The sequence below is a fragment of the Ascidia mentula genome, chromosome 6 (assembly GCF_947561715.1).
Source record: "Ascidia mentula chromosome 6, kaAscMent1.1, whole genome shotgun sequence".
Taxonomy (NCBI): domain Eukaryota; kingdom Metazoa; phylum Chordata; class Ascidiacea; order Phlebobranchia; family Ascidiidae; genus Ascidia; species Ascidia mentula.
The window spans coordinates 10,856,954-10,871,518 of record NC_138571.1 but is presented as its reverse complement, the minus strand read 5'-3'; the positions used below and the strand labels follow the sequence as shown (position 1 = coordinate 10,871,518).

General features: G+C 41.1%; 2 protein-coding genes across 14 annotated transcripts in view; one reads left to right on the top strand and one right to left on the bottom strand.

Moving 5' to 3' along the window:
* The window catches only part of LOC145906105 (uncharacterized), a 268,399-nt gene that overhangs the window by 113,145 nt on the left and 140,689 nt on the right, over positions 1–14,565 (top strand). The window lies entirely within an intron of this gene.
* LOC145906102 (uncharacterized) lies at positions 2,292–6,337 on the bottom strand. Its single transcript, XM_082993487.1, has 3 exons — positions 6,244–6,337; positions 3,770–6,112; positions 2,292–3,664 (listed from the first exon to the last, which is right to left on the bottom strand). The coding sequence occupies exons 1-3, from the start codon at positions 6,335–6,337 to the stop codon at positions 2,292–2,294; spliced, it is 3,810 nt and encodes a 1,269-aa protein (XP_082849613.1).

The window sequence follows — 14,565 nt, the reverse complement described above, 5'->3', positions numbered from 1 at the left end:
TTTATGTGATAACGAAATATACCTTAAACGCTTCACCCGGAAAACCAACAGGATAAGTTAAAACAATGCTACATGCTGAAATATTTCAATTCTTATTACTTCGTCCCTGATCTGGTATGTCTTAAAATGCACAAACCACCTCTTCCAGCAGCTTTTTTATTTTTTTTTCTGAGATACGTGATGAGAATCTGATGTCACTATTTCCCAGCTGGTTTATTTAGCTTTACAAATCCACTTTCGTCTGTTCTTATCATTCCATTTCGATGTAAAAAAGTTCAAGTTTAAGATTGTTTAACATCAAACTTTTCATGAGGAATTTACGTGAATATCGTTGCTTGTTATTAGCTTTTACATGTCTGGTTAGTGAAGTGTTTTCAACCACAAGGTCACCGTATGGTTGGCCACTCGGTGATTTGTTGCAACACAGAACGCGGTGGTGGAAATCTCCTACGTATGTGAAGGTCGCCTGGCAAGTTGTGCGCTTGCGCACTAGTGTACTTTGGCCGCAATATACCCCGTGAAACCACTGAGCTCCTATAGCTAAGTTGGTAGAGCGCTGGGCCTGGCAAGCCCACGGTCGTGAGTTGAAATCTCACCGGGTGCTAAATTTTTCAGATCTCGTTCTGACCTCTCGGGGAAAGTGGCTTGTGAACCTTATAGTTTATAGTACCTAATTACGGTCAGAACGAGATCTGAAATAGAACCTTATAGTACCTAATTACGCTACATCCTCCCACAGAAAATCCTGTACAGTTTATTGTCTATGTGGGGAAAATTATGTAATGGTCAACGTTCTGTATAAAGAACTGATTTTCAATATTTATATATAGTAGTATAAAGCTGACAGAGTAGAGCAAATGGAGATTTTCTCTGAGATTCTATATCTTACTTGGAGACCAGAAAAGATATTATTTACCTTTCCCACGTATGCATTTGAAATGGAGCATTATTTCACGGAAATACTCGCAGTTACTCAATGTCTTCCGGTCTTGATTGCAAAAAAATGAGATTCTCTTATTGTTAGTCAGAAAGAGCTCCCTTTCCGTTGTCGCAATCGTATTTCTCCTTTTATCTTGGCCCCACGTTTAACCTGTGTTGAAAGTTACTCGAAGACAGACTGTTTTCTGCTTCAAGGGAGTTTGCGACCAGGGTTACACGCAGTTCACAGGAAGATAGAAATAAATATTTTCAACAACATGGACACAGTACCGATCGGATTCGAATTTGGCCAAAGGCAAGTTGGAAAGCAAAGACAATACGGCTCTGCGCCACCATTTTGCAAACGCGCACCCACTGGCAGGAACGCGCCTAAGCATTTCAAATTGTTTTTCCGCACCCAAGCCCCAATAAACATCCAAATGATTCTCCCCGAATTCGTTATTAGTTGCTGGCGGTTTTGTTTGGTGTTGTTTTGTGGATGGAGTACATCTTTTAGCACTGTATTTAATGTTGTTTAATGACGTCGTGCGTTCGTGCTGCGGGTCGTTATTATTTTTTCGTAAACACTGAGACAAAGTACTATACTGTATTGCTGTATTTAATCACCCCTAAGCTTGTTTTTTATCAATTGCAGTTGACGTGTGTTTGTTTGATTTCTGTTAATCTCGTAATTACGATTTCTCACGAATACCAAATAAGAGATTTGTGCGTTTCAGACAGACAGCGAGTGTTTTTTTATGGAGTGTTTTTTTATTTTATCTTCTGTGGCAGACAGACGGCCTTCCTGTAGAGTTGCGCTGCTGCCGCAACAAAAAGATTTGTTCACAGCGTAAAAGTATCTCAAATGTTAAGCGCACTCCCACACATTACGGCCTGTAGTTGTTTCTGTATGTTGCATTATGGTTGGGAACCCCTGGGCCTGATTTGCCTGCTACATCTTTCATATTCCCTGGAATTGAGTTCTTTGAACAATAAAATTTCTCTGTTACAAAACAATGTGAGTTACAACTCGTCACAAACAGTATTATCAAAAAATTTAGAAAATATTTACAAATTCGGGCAAAGTTGTTTACACTATAGTAACTAAACCAAATCACAAGAACAGACAACATTGAATTGGATCGGAATAAAAGTGTGCAACGTTTGTTAAGTATGGCGTTTGCTTAATCGATATTCACATATTTTAGACAAAAATGGAAAAAAATTTCTAAAAACGTGGTTTGGAATTTCTGAATCTCGAAAGGTTGTCAGGCTGGTTGTTGTTTCAATCTCGGCCACAATTATGTAGTAATTGTTTACAGAAGGTTAATTAGGTTCAACCAAAAATGATAGGAAAAAAACTTCTCCACACATCATTCAACAATCTCAATTACTCGATCACCATCCTGCTCAGCACGGGGGTTGTATCTAACGCTTAATTCGGACAAACGACTCCTTGATGTACGTAATGATGATATTTTGGAAACGAGCCATTTTTTTATCTTCGACAATAGCTCTTCTAATGATTTGGAGTAGAGCAAGGGGTTAAGGGCGCTGTTGATTGGAAGCAACATACAAGCACTCAGCACATAAGAATCTCCTGGCATCTTCATTCCTCCAAAACTCAAAAATCCCATGAAACAAATTGGAATCCAGCAACAAAAGTCGGTCAAAATCAACCTTGTGATTCTCTTTTGCATCCGGGAGCTGATGTCATTTCTTCTGGAGCCTCTCATGCGGTTGCTTCGCTTGTAAACAAGAAAATTAGCAACCACCATGTAGATAAACATGAGAAAGTTGAGTGTAATAAGAAACGTTGAATATTCCCAAGCAAACTCATTGGTTGTTGCAAACAAACGTGGCATACATACGCTTGTTTCACCATAATATCCAAACTCTCTTTTGATAGAATTACGTGGAAAGGCACTTACAATTGTACGCCTAACATCGTACCAAGACTCTGGCTCTGATGTGGAAATTCTTTCAGCAAGTAACATCATGTTTTCTCTTGACACAAAATCTGTTTCATAAAAGTCATTTGGAAACCAAACATCAGTTACAAAGTACTTAGAAGTTGGATTAAGCAAAGGAACGGTTGCCAACAAAATAGCTAATGTCCAACAAGACAATTCAGCAATTAAAGTTTTCGTAACACAGACATTTCGCATATGGAAAGGTTTATAGGCCGATATCAGGCGAAATGTTGTCATAGCTGTCATTGTGAGTGCTGATGCTTCTGATGATACCAGTTGAAGTGCCCCAAGTCCTGAACACAAGCTACTTGATTTCCATTCTTTATCAAACAAACAATAAGATCCAGAATATCTGGTAGCTTGTATTATGGCTGCCAGTAGATAAACTCCCATGAGAAGGTCAGAAACGCATAGATTAAGAACAAAAACGCTTGTATTAATAAACAAATTGTTATTTTTATTGACTTTAATCAAATCAAGTGTGGTTGTAACAAATACAAATGAATTCCCTCCCATTGCTAAGATGCCTGTCACCCAGAAGATACCTCGATAAACTGGATTTGCGATCATTTCGTTGACGTCTGCAAAAGCGTTTCTATCCAAATTAACACATTCGTCACTTCCGTCTGAGCAGTCATTAATTCCGTTCTGTATAAGCCGTATTTCAACGGATAAAGGATGTTCGTTAGTGCAATAAAACCTGGTATTTTCGCAGCGACTCCTACTTTCATCAGATGCGTCTTCGCAGTCAATTATTCCGTCACAAACATGATCTCCATATATGGAAATCTTTTCTTTACTTCTGCAGTAGTAGCGGGTATTGTTACAAAGATCTAGAAATTCGTCTGATTCGTCGTCACAATCAATTATTCCGTTACAAACATGATCTCTATGTATGGAAATCTTTCCTTTACTTCTGCAGTAGTAGCGGGTATTGTTACAAAGATCTAGAAATTCATCTGATTTGTCGTCACAATCAATTATTCCATCACAGACTCTTTGTTTATCTATGTTAATTTCTCCATTGCTGAAACACTTAAACCTGTTGGGACAAAAACGTTCGCCGATAACTCCGATATTGTCTTCGACAGATCCATCACACCAAAAAGGATAGTATTGTTCAGCTATCCCTCGCCATATCGAAGCATACGATGTAAACAATTGCGTCATAACTGTAACGCACAACGAATCATTACCCATATTTTTTTGTAGGAAAATTCTGCCATCTGCTATACATTCGCTTTGCACTGATGCCGTGGCAGTTGAACAATATTTTGTGTCAGTTTGGTTGACGCATTTTACACTTGTGTTACACAACACCTTATCTTGGTTCACAAATCTTGAACTGTTCTTACCATGCATTTGGTTGTATGCACAATCTCCTACTATATCGCAACACAATGTTTGATTTTTACACAAACATTCATCTGACATATCGAAGCAATCCACCACACCGTCACAGACTTGCTGGCTTGAAACTATCAGTTTTCTGTCCAAACACTGGAAACATCTAAACTGTCCATTGAGGAAACAAATATCTGAACTGTCAGCACATTGAGCCACTGAATCGTAGACGTTGGTTTGAGGTAAAACGCAAACACCTTTTCTTGTTGACCCAGAACATTTAAAACCAAACCCATTACAAATTTCGTCACTTTTGTCCTTGCAGCCATCAACAGCTTGCAAGTCACAAAAGTATTCACTTGCAATAAGTTGTTGGTTTTCACAGAAAAAAACGTTTTTGCAGGATTCACTGCAGTTTGAAATTGTACAAACCGCTTTATCAACTTCACAATTATGAACATCAGTAGCGCACGTTTTACTAACAACATCATTGCACGTAATATTAGCATTCGTATGTATGAGATTTCTGGCATCCTTTTCACTTGGGCACGTTAGAGCCATCAAATGACAAGATTGACAGGTAATGTTGAAAAATGAGCAAATTTCGTCAGTTTCATCAAAACAATCTACAAAGGTATCATTTATCCAGTTAAAAGGTATACATCTACCGTTCGATGAGCATTGTGTGTTATTTGTATTACATGGACATCTGGCGTAAGTACCAGAGCAGTTACAGCTAGAATGTGTCTCATCACTTCCATCATTGCAGTCAGCTTTTCCGTCACACAACAAAGATCGGTCAATGCTATTTAAATTCTTTCCAAGGCACGGTTTCATTCCAACACAAGAACACTCAAATATACCTTCATACGTGCAGTTCACCTCATCACTCCAATCTCCGCAGTGATTAATTCTATCGCATTGCAAAGATTTTCTGATGCAGCCAGCACTCCCAGACGAGCAGTTTTTGATTTTGTAACATGGACACACAAATCTATTAGCTGGACATGATGTGCAGTTAACCTCATCACTCCAATTTCCACAGTCATTCCGCCCATCGCATTGTATTGATTTATCGAACCAACCAATTCCTGACATACAGTTTTTAGTCTTGTAACATGGACACTCAAATCTATCAGCTGGACATGTGCAGTTAACCTCGTCACTCCAATCTCCACAGTCTTTCCGTCCATCGCATTGTATTGATTTATCGAACCAACCAATTCCTGACGTACAGTTTTTAGTCTTGTAACATGGACACTCAAATCTATCAGCTGGACATGTGCAGTTAACCTCATCACTCCAATCTCCACAGTCATTCCATCCATCGCATTGTAATGATTTAACCAACCAACCAATTCCTGACGTACAGTTTTTAGTCTTGTAACATGAACACTCAAATATATCAGCTGGACATGTACAGTTAACCTCATCGCTCCAATCTCCACAGTTATTCCATCCATCGCATTGCAAATTTTTTTTGATACAACCACCAAATAGCGAGGAGCAATTTTTAGTTTTGTAACATGGACACTCAAACTTATCAGCAGGACATATGCAGTAAACTTCATCACTGCCGTCTAAACAATTCATTCTTCCATTACATTCGACATGACTTTTCAAACATCCATTACTTCCGGGACATGTTGTGGTAAAACAATCGCACTGGAATCTTTTATCAGGACAAACATCACTTAACTCATCACTCCAATCCCCACAGTTGTTTTTTTCGTCATTAACTTGCGACCACTTAATACATCCACGTTGATTCGACCCGACTTTACCGATATTATGATGAGCACATTCGAACATGGCCGAGGGACAAGTGCAGTTTGAGTCAAGATATGGGACTTCACAAACCGGTAGCTTTTCATCTTCTGTTAAAGGTTTAAAGTTTTTTGAATTATTATGAAGTTTAAAACAAAGCATAAATGTTGGTTCTGTTCATTTGTCAGAAAGTTACATAAACAAAAACGAACAGTTGTTCATGCAAAAAAGCGACATTTACTTGTGATAGGAAGAGGGGCCAAACTTGTGTCCTCACCCGGACATTCACCTTCCGCCCATCCGATCAACACAAACATCAGCAACAATTTCAGCATTCTACACGATTTCTCTACTTCGACTGCAGATTAACATAAGATTTCATCAACATTTATTTGAATGCGATCCTCTATCCAACGTTCCTCTGACGTTTTTTCAATTAAACTCTATCCAACGATTTGTAGAATCCATTTTAAAGAAGCATTGGGAAATAACAAAAAATATCAAGAGGTGAGAAATGTTTAAGTCTATATTTGTTTATTTTAAGCGCTAGAAAGATGTCCATGTGTGCATTCAAAACATTACTTTGCTACAAACAAGCAAACAACATTCCAAATCCATTATAATATCAAAGTCTTTTACGAATGAAATTTGTAACCATTTTTTTTTATTTCGTATTTTGACACAGAATTTCAGCTTTTGAAATTCGAATGGTTTTGGAGGATTAAGGGATAATTAACGATTATTTGTATAAATCTATGTCAAAGCGGACACAGAAAAAAAATAAGGAAATGGTTTGGGATTCCAACAACGTCTACAGGAACAATTGCAGCGATTTCGAGTGCGCTTCGCTCAAACGGACGTGTCAATTAACACCGATCCTGCAGCAATTGCAAAATGGTAGTCCTTTAACACTTGTCTTGTTGATGAATTCTTCCTGGAACTCATTTTTATCAGGGATTTACTGCATATATTTTTAACTACAGGTGAATGCGAAGGATATGTTGCAACATGTGTGTACCATTAATAAAGGGAAGTGCGTACATTAATTTCATTATCACTGAAATATTGTCACTTATTTCTAAAATTGCCACACGCATTAAAATAGAGGATCGTATTCATTATTGACAGGCGTCCCATCCACATACCCTGGATTAAGGCAGGAAAACAAACTGGGTTAATTGACATCGGGCGTGGATTTGTCGCATTAACATTTTTCATGATTTTATGCCATTGCCATTTCAGTATTTTTGATAGATGGATTCTAAAATGTCGACTTGCGTCCTTTGTATAACAGCCAACATGCGCCTCACACATAGAAATTATTTTTTTCATCACAACACAGCGTTTCCAATATAAGCTGCGGTAGAAGACAACGGAACAAACCACCAAATTTTTTTATCAGAAATATTCCTGGGTAAAAAAACACTTCACGAACCGGTTTGTTTGCGATCTGTATTTTTGTGCTAAAAAACATTTTCTTTGTAATGAGTGTTTTCTAAATAGCAGTGGTGGGAGGTCAATATAGAGTCCTCCTATTTTGACTGTATCTTGTCCCGGGGTCTAATCTGCATATTTGTGGAGAGAGTCGCAACAATATAATTAGACTTAGTAACACGTTCTATAATACACAACCCAGGAACCCAATGGCAGATAAAGAAAAGGGCGGTCGCACATGCTGGCAAGGGATTACCTAACAATTGCTTGGTTTAGTCTGACTAATGGCTGTCTTGCCTAATATTTTATTATTATTTAGCTTATTTCACGTATGATTTTGAGTTCTGGTCCATTTTCTGTGACATGAACTAAATACCAAATTTAACGTTTGATTATCTTAGTTATTGCCTAATCCCAAACATTTTTTCCTGCTACTAATGCAACAAACTTAGTCCTCGTATACTTATGACACTTTCTTGCAGCGCAAATTTTTAAAGAGGAAGCCAAACTTTTGTAAGCCTTATATTTTTAGAAATATTACCTCCAGTTAAGTTTCAAGTGTTTCGTGCCTTAAACTTGGCATTATTCCAATAATCGAACAAAATCATCACAGGACAATGCAAAAGAAAAATAAACGCCACTCAAACAAATATTTAGCAGTATGCATGTTTCCTGGCCTAATTCCTCACACACTGGAACACATGTAACGGAACGAAATATGCAGGCAGAGTTAGGCCTGCAGGACTCCCACAGCCTGCTCGACGACAAACCTTTTTTATGGCACCTTGTTGTTGACACCTGCTGTCTTACACGTTAGCTTACCGACTCGCAACTAAACCCGACATTAAGGCTTGGATTTTGGAAAAAGGCTTTCAAAAAAAGGAATTACGTAACTCACGCAAATGTGCGTGAAAATCACCATGACAACAACATTATGCTACCGGACCAAATTAATCGGCAACTCAACATTTTTGCGTGCTTTTCTTGATGTGCTATATCTCGTTTTTTGTGTTTTTCGCCAGTAGTCGATAAAAGGAAGAGGAAACGCTCGAAACTCGCATTGCAGATACTTAATGAATTAGTCTCTCCATGTAAGTGACAACATTTTTTTGGGTGTTTCATCCGGGAGAGGGCGGTAGAGCGCGGTTTCTGTGATTCATTGGTTGTGTATGGCGTTAACAACATCAGCCAAGATTTCCTCGAGAGAAGGGTTGCCTCTGTTCCGTTGGATAGCTAGCTTAAAGTGATTTGAAGGATGAAACCTAATGTCATGAAATGTCGTTGATGGGTTGTATGTGGTGTTTAATTCTGTTCGGTGTTTTCCAAATAGTGTGTGCAAGTGAGGTGTTAAGGAATGCTGCTGATATTTTTGTGTACGGTGTTGTGTTGTTTAGTTGTAGAAGGGCGATGTGTACAGGTGTATTGAATAGAGAAGAGTTTGAGTTAGTTAAAGTTGGGAAATATTTCTAACTGGGGTGAGAAGAGGTTGAATGGAGCGACAGTTGTGAAAAAGGTGAGAGAAGATTTTGAAGGAGGAATTCCAAAGGTAGCAGTGGAGTTCTTGATCCAGGGCAAGATAGGTTTGTTGACATTTTAACGAAAAAATTTTAACGGTAAGGCGATAATTAAAAGTTTTAAGGTAGTTCAGGAAAATAGGATGGTGGATTTGAGACCAGTCGTTGAAATGATGGGGTGTGTCGGATTCGTCCACAATACGGTGATAGAGGAGCTTCAGTTTGTGGGTCATGAGTTCGGTTTCCGTAAGGTTTAAAAATTTGAAGAGGTTGAATGGGTCTATAATTATTAAGGAGAGTGGGGTCATTTTTCTTGAAGATAAGGGTAAGATGAGAAGGATAAAGGGAAAGTGTTTTTCTTACCTCGTGCTGTGTGATGGGGTTCGATAAGGTTACAAGGAATTAATCTGGTATTACTTTTAAAGGAGTTTTAACAAATAAGTTAGAAGGGTCGGGTACTGGAAGGTGTTGATCTGAATGGAGAGTTTCGAAGAATTGCTGGGTGTGGGAAAGAAGTTCTTGGGGTGCCGGAAGAGGGGGACCATGAGTGTCTTGAAGATCGAGTATGGGACTGTGGAGGCGTGAGGGTAGCAGTTGGGAGAAAAGATGTTTATCAGTTATATTTTTAAAGTGGAAGTCGAAGAAAAGACGTTTTAGAACAGAAGAACGGGATTGAGAAAAGGTAAAGAGTATTTAGGTTTTTTTTGATAGATTGGAAAGAACGGAAGTTTTCGGAAGAAGGATTGTCGTTGAGAATTTGGCTGGCGGTGTCGAGTTGTTGCTGCAGGGTATAGGTTTGGTCTCGGGATTCTTGAGCCAGGCGTTTCGAGTGAGATTTTATCAATGATTTAAATTTAAATTTAAGAGTTAGTCAAAAGTCCATGGGGTTAGAGTGGAAAGGTGCGAGAGTTTGCCATAGAGGGTAAAAGCGGTGGAAATCGAAGCGAAAAAGAGGATCGTCAAGGGTTTTAGTGTAATTTTTCCAGGTACCTCGTCCCCTGGGTGGGGCAGAGATAAGGTTAACGGAAACCGAAACTGAGTCATGATCCGAAAAGGGGCATGAGGTAGATAAATGTTTGTTAGGGATTAACGAAGAGGAAAGATAAATTTTATCACTTCTGGACTGTGTATTTAGGACACGGCGGGAAAATTGACGGAGGTTTGGGTGAAGAAGCCGAAAGGAATCCTGTGGATTGAAACTTGTTAATAATTTTATAAGGTTGTAGCTGGGCTGTCGATTGGTTACTGGGGGGTGTTTGTCCAAGGTATGGTCAGTTACACAATTAAAGTCACCAGTAAATACAATGGAGTGGGTAGAAGAAATGTAGGGGGTAGAGAGAATCGAAGGATTTGTTGTTGAGAATGTAATGATTTGTGCCTGAGGGTGCGTATATGTTAACTAAGTGAAAGGTGCGGGTCAGGGTTCAAATGTCGGTCGCAATGATGCGAAAAGGTTGACGGAAACCGAAACATTTTCCTTCGGGGGCTTGACCAAGGCCGTTAACATTAAGGGTACAAATCTATAAATACGACGCCATTGTATAAAATTAAAACAAGACAACAAAAAAGAGGGTAACAGAAAATAAATAAGAACGGGACAAAATGATGGGGTTGTGGTTGATTAAAAACACGATGCATTAAAATCATCTGGTATTACTGCTTTACAACTGCACACTAATTTCTCTCCCGGCGCAAGGTTGTAGCATGATCCGCAAGTACATGCTTTAAGAGTCGCTGACATTTAATGTTCAGATAGCGTGAAGGGCTGAGGTAAGCCTCTTCTGAGGCCCAATTACCAAATCTGCTCCTTAGGTGCAAGTTGTCAGAAAGGCATTTAATATCTCGTGTATACTGTACTGCAGCAAGGTGCCTTCTTCGACTTTGGGGTGGTTGGCATCGTCTTCCGTTTGCGGGCGCGAACTTCCGTGAATCCTTCGTTGAGGTTTGACTTGGGGGTGGGTGTTGCTGATGGAGGTGGTTGCACGCTGTTGGTTTGGGTTGGGGCGGTGTTAGCCAACACTGGCTTTGGCATGCTGTGAAGCACCGACTCTGGTGTCTTCAGTTGGCCTTGCACGAGTACCGTTGTAGCGCTAGAGGGTTGCGCCTCTGATGGCTTCGCGCCGCTTTGGATGACGTCAGCCGTCACAGTCGGCGACGCAGAGTCACCGACGTCAGCAGTCACTTCTTTGCATTGACCAGGTGTGACGTCAGTCGCCACACTTGACGGAGGGGCGTCAGCGACATCAGCTGTCACCTTACAATTTACACCTGACTCAATGTTATCAATGACGTCAGTTGTCGTATCTGGCACATGCAGGTGCACAGGTGACACGACTTCAGCTGATACTTCTTCGATGGGGGCTGGCGCAACATCACCTGCCAGACCTGACGTTGTGTCGTCGTGCGCGTTCGCCTCTGGTGCCTTCTTATCTTTGCTTTCAGCGGGGGATCCGCGTCGGCTTGTACGTTCTGCGCGTTATCGTCGGTGTTGCCACCTTTTCGGGTGCGGCCCGTTTACGGTCTTCTACGTGCTTCGTGAAGCTGGGGCAATCGCTTTTCCTGTGGCCCATTTCAGCGCAAAATTCGCATTTCCTGGGGTGACCGTTATATTTAATTTCAACAAATGTTCTACTGAGGCGCAGACGCTCGGGAATCGGATTCTCCCTTAACACTGAGGCGTTCATGACGATCTGCCTCCATATAGACCGTCTGCCTCCATATAGACCGAAGTCATCAACAAGCTTCCACCCGCGAAGTGTTGGGGCGTATTTCGAAAAATATGCAAGTAGAGATAGGCGCGGGGGGCGACCCTCGATAAAAAAAACCGTCACTTGTAACATACGTCACAGAAAGCAGTGCTTGTATTGCGTAATGTTTTGCGTGTGTAACATCCGTCACAGAAACCAGTGCTTGTATTGCGTAATGTTTTGCGTGCAGCTTTGCACATGTACTGCATAATCCCACAATGTGACCCAAATGATTGAGCCATCGAATATTCTCGAGCAAAGTGATTTATTCAACATCCTGTTTACCACATAAAATGTCCTCCTATGCTTATGTCACATCACACCTATGTTCTTGTATTATATTACTTCAAGCGCCTCATGATATCACGTGACATTATTGACCAATCAGCTCTCATAATGGAGAGCGTTAAAAAGCCCAGGTTAGACCGGTAAATTCATTCTAATTCTAATCCATTCTAATTCATTCTATTTGAATAAGTTGTAATGTACCGTCGTAATGAAGAAGATAACATAAATGAATACAATTATTCTGGAAGAGATCTTGGTTCTGGGTGCTTTAAAGAACGAAGCAGAAGCAGGTTTAACCATCGAAGAGACTCAATAACCGCTCAGGCCATCGAGACACTGTTGAATATCTCTGAGACCCTTAGAGTTATTTACACACTCATCCTCGCAGTGCGCGGTTGCAAAAAAAAAAATTTTACCCTGTCATGAGGGAATTGAAAAATACCTTCTATGGTATTTCGCCAGCGAACATTCAACTGGCGCAACAGTAGGTGTATTTCTGGACGTTTCAGGCCTGGATTAAAGCGAGCGTCCACTTCAAGAAGAACTTTTTACACAAACATGCACATGTTGTACACTACATGCTTGTTCTATTTATTAGGGTGTTTTCGGCACCAAATCATCACAAAATTCCCACTCTAAATCCACGAAAGAAAGAAAAATATCACTCTGGTTTCTCTTCACACGCATAAATTTTTCTGAGGTATACTCTGTTCTACGAGTCGTTTCTGTGTATTAATATTCTGGTTGGTTAAGGAAAGTGTTCAAACGACTTTACTATATCATTTAAAACCCCTTTCGAGACGAGAATTGCTAACCGTTATATGAAAGTGCAGAGGAGGCTTGAGGTCACTTGTTTAGTTAGCCCGGCCCTTTTTAGGGCTACTATATTGCTTTGTAGTAGTGGTGAGCGGCAAGTGGCCAGCGTGTGTTTTATTTTCTTGACACACAATTTTGTTACGAGATGGATTTTGCCAGAGCTGTAGCCGGGCCAAGTGTGGCGGCTCTTTCTGTGTCAGGAACTGATCCGTTCGATACAGACGAGAATCTTGAAGTGGACTCCCGCTTTAATCCAGGCCTGAAACGTCCAGAAATACACCTACTGTTGCGCCAGTTGAATGTTCGCTGGCGAAATACCCTAGAAGGTATTTTTCAATTCCCTAATGGCAGGGTAAATTTTTTTTTGCATCCGCGCACTGCGAGGATGAGTGACGGTTTTTTTATCGAGGGTCGCCCCCCGCGCCTATCTCTACTTGCATATTTTTCGAAATACGCCCAGACACTTCGCGGGTGGAAGCTTTTTGATGACTTCGGTCTATATGGAGGCAGACGAGTTATTGTAATGAACGCCTCAGTGTTAAGGAAGAATCCGATTCCCCAGCGTCTGCGCCTCGGTAGAACATTTGTTGAAATTAAATATAACGGTCAGCCCAGAAAATGCGAATTTTGCGCTGAAATGGGCCACAGGAAAATCGATTGTCCCAGCTTCACGAAGCACGTAGAAGACCGTAAACGGGCCGCAGCTGCAAAAGGTGGCAACACTGACGACAACGCGCAGAACGTACAAGCCGACGCGGACCCCCCCCCCCGCTGAAAGCAAAGATAAGAAGGCACCAGAGGCGAACGCGCACGACGACACAACGTCAGGTCTGGCAGGTGATGTTGCGCCAGCCCCCATCGAAGAAGTATCAGCTGAAGTCGTGTCACCTGTGCACCTGCATGTGCCAGATACGACAACTGACGTCATTGATAACATTGAGTCAGGTGTAAATTGTAAGGTGATAGCTGATGTCGCTGACGCCCCTCCGTCAAGTGTGGCGACTGACGTCACACCTGGTCAATGCAAAGAAGTGACTGCTGACGTCGGTGACTCTGCGTCGCCGACTGTGACGACTGACGTCACCCAACAGTACTCGTGCAAGGCCAACTGAAGACACCAGAGGCGGTGCTTCACAGCATGCCAAAGCCAGTGTTGGCTAACGCCGCTCGAACCCAAACCAACAGCGTGCAACCACTTGCATCAGCAACACCCACCCCCAAGTCAAACCTCAACGAAGGACTCACGGAAGTTCGCTCCCGCAAACTGAAGACGAGTCCAACCACCCCAAAGTCGAAGAAGACACCCTGCTGCAGTACAGCGTACACAACAGGCGAAAGTATATAAATGCCTTTGTGACAACTTGCACCTTAAGTGCAGATGTGGTAATTAGGCCTCAGAAGTGGCTTGCCTCAGCCCTTCACGCTGTCTTAACATTAAATGTCAGCGACTCTTAAAGCATGTACTTGCGGATCATGCTACAACCTTGCGCCGGGAGAGAAATTAGTGTGCAGTTGTAAAGCAGTAATACCAGATGATTTTAATGCTTCGTGTTTTTAATCAACCACAACCCATCATTTTGTCCCGTTCTTGTTTATTTTCTGTTACCCCCTTCTTTTGTTGTCTTGTTTTAATTTCATACAATGGCGTCATATTTAAAGATTTGTCCCCTAATGTTAACGGCCTTGGCCAAGGCCCCGAGGGAAAAACCCTGTTCTGGTACCTTTCCTCTTTAAACTTTGACAATTTTGGCCTCCAAGAAACTC

Excerpts from the sequence above, each read along its gene's own strand:
- LOC145906102 (XM_082993487.1), bottom strand. The coding sequence starts at position 6,337 with ATGCTGAAATTGTTGCTGATGTTTGTGTTGATCGGATGGGCGGAAGGT. Across the intron at positions 6,113-6,243 it reads GGCCCCTCTTCCTATCACAA|AAGATGAAAAGCTACCGGTT; the intron begins GTAAATGTCGCT and ends AACCTTTAACAG. Across the intron at positions 3,665-3,769 it reads CATACATAGAGATCATGTTT|ATCATGTTTGTGACGGAATA; the intron begins GTAACGGAATAA and ends CCATATATGGAG.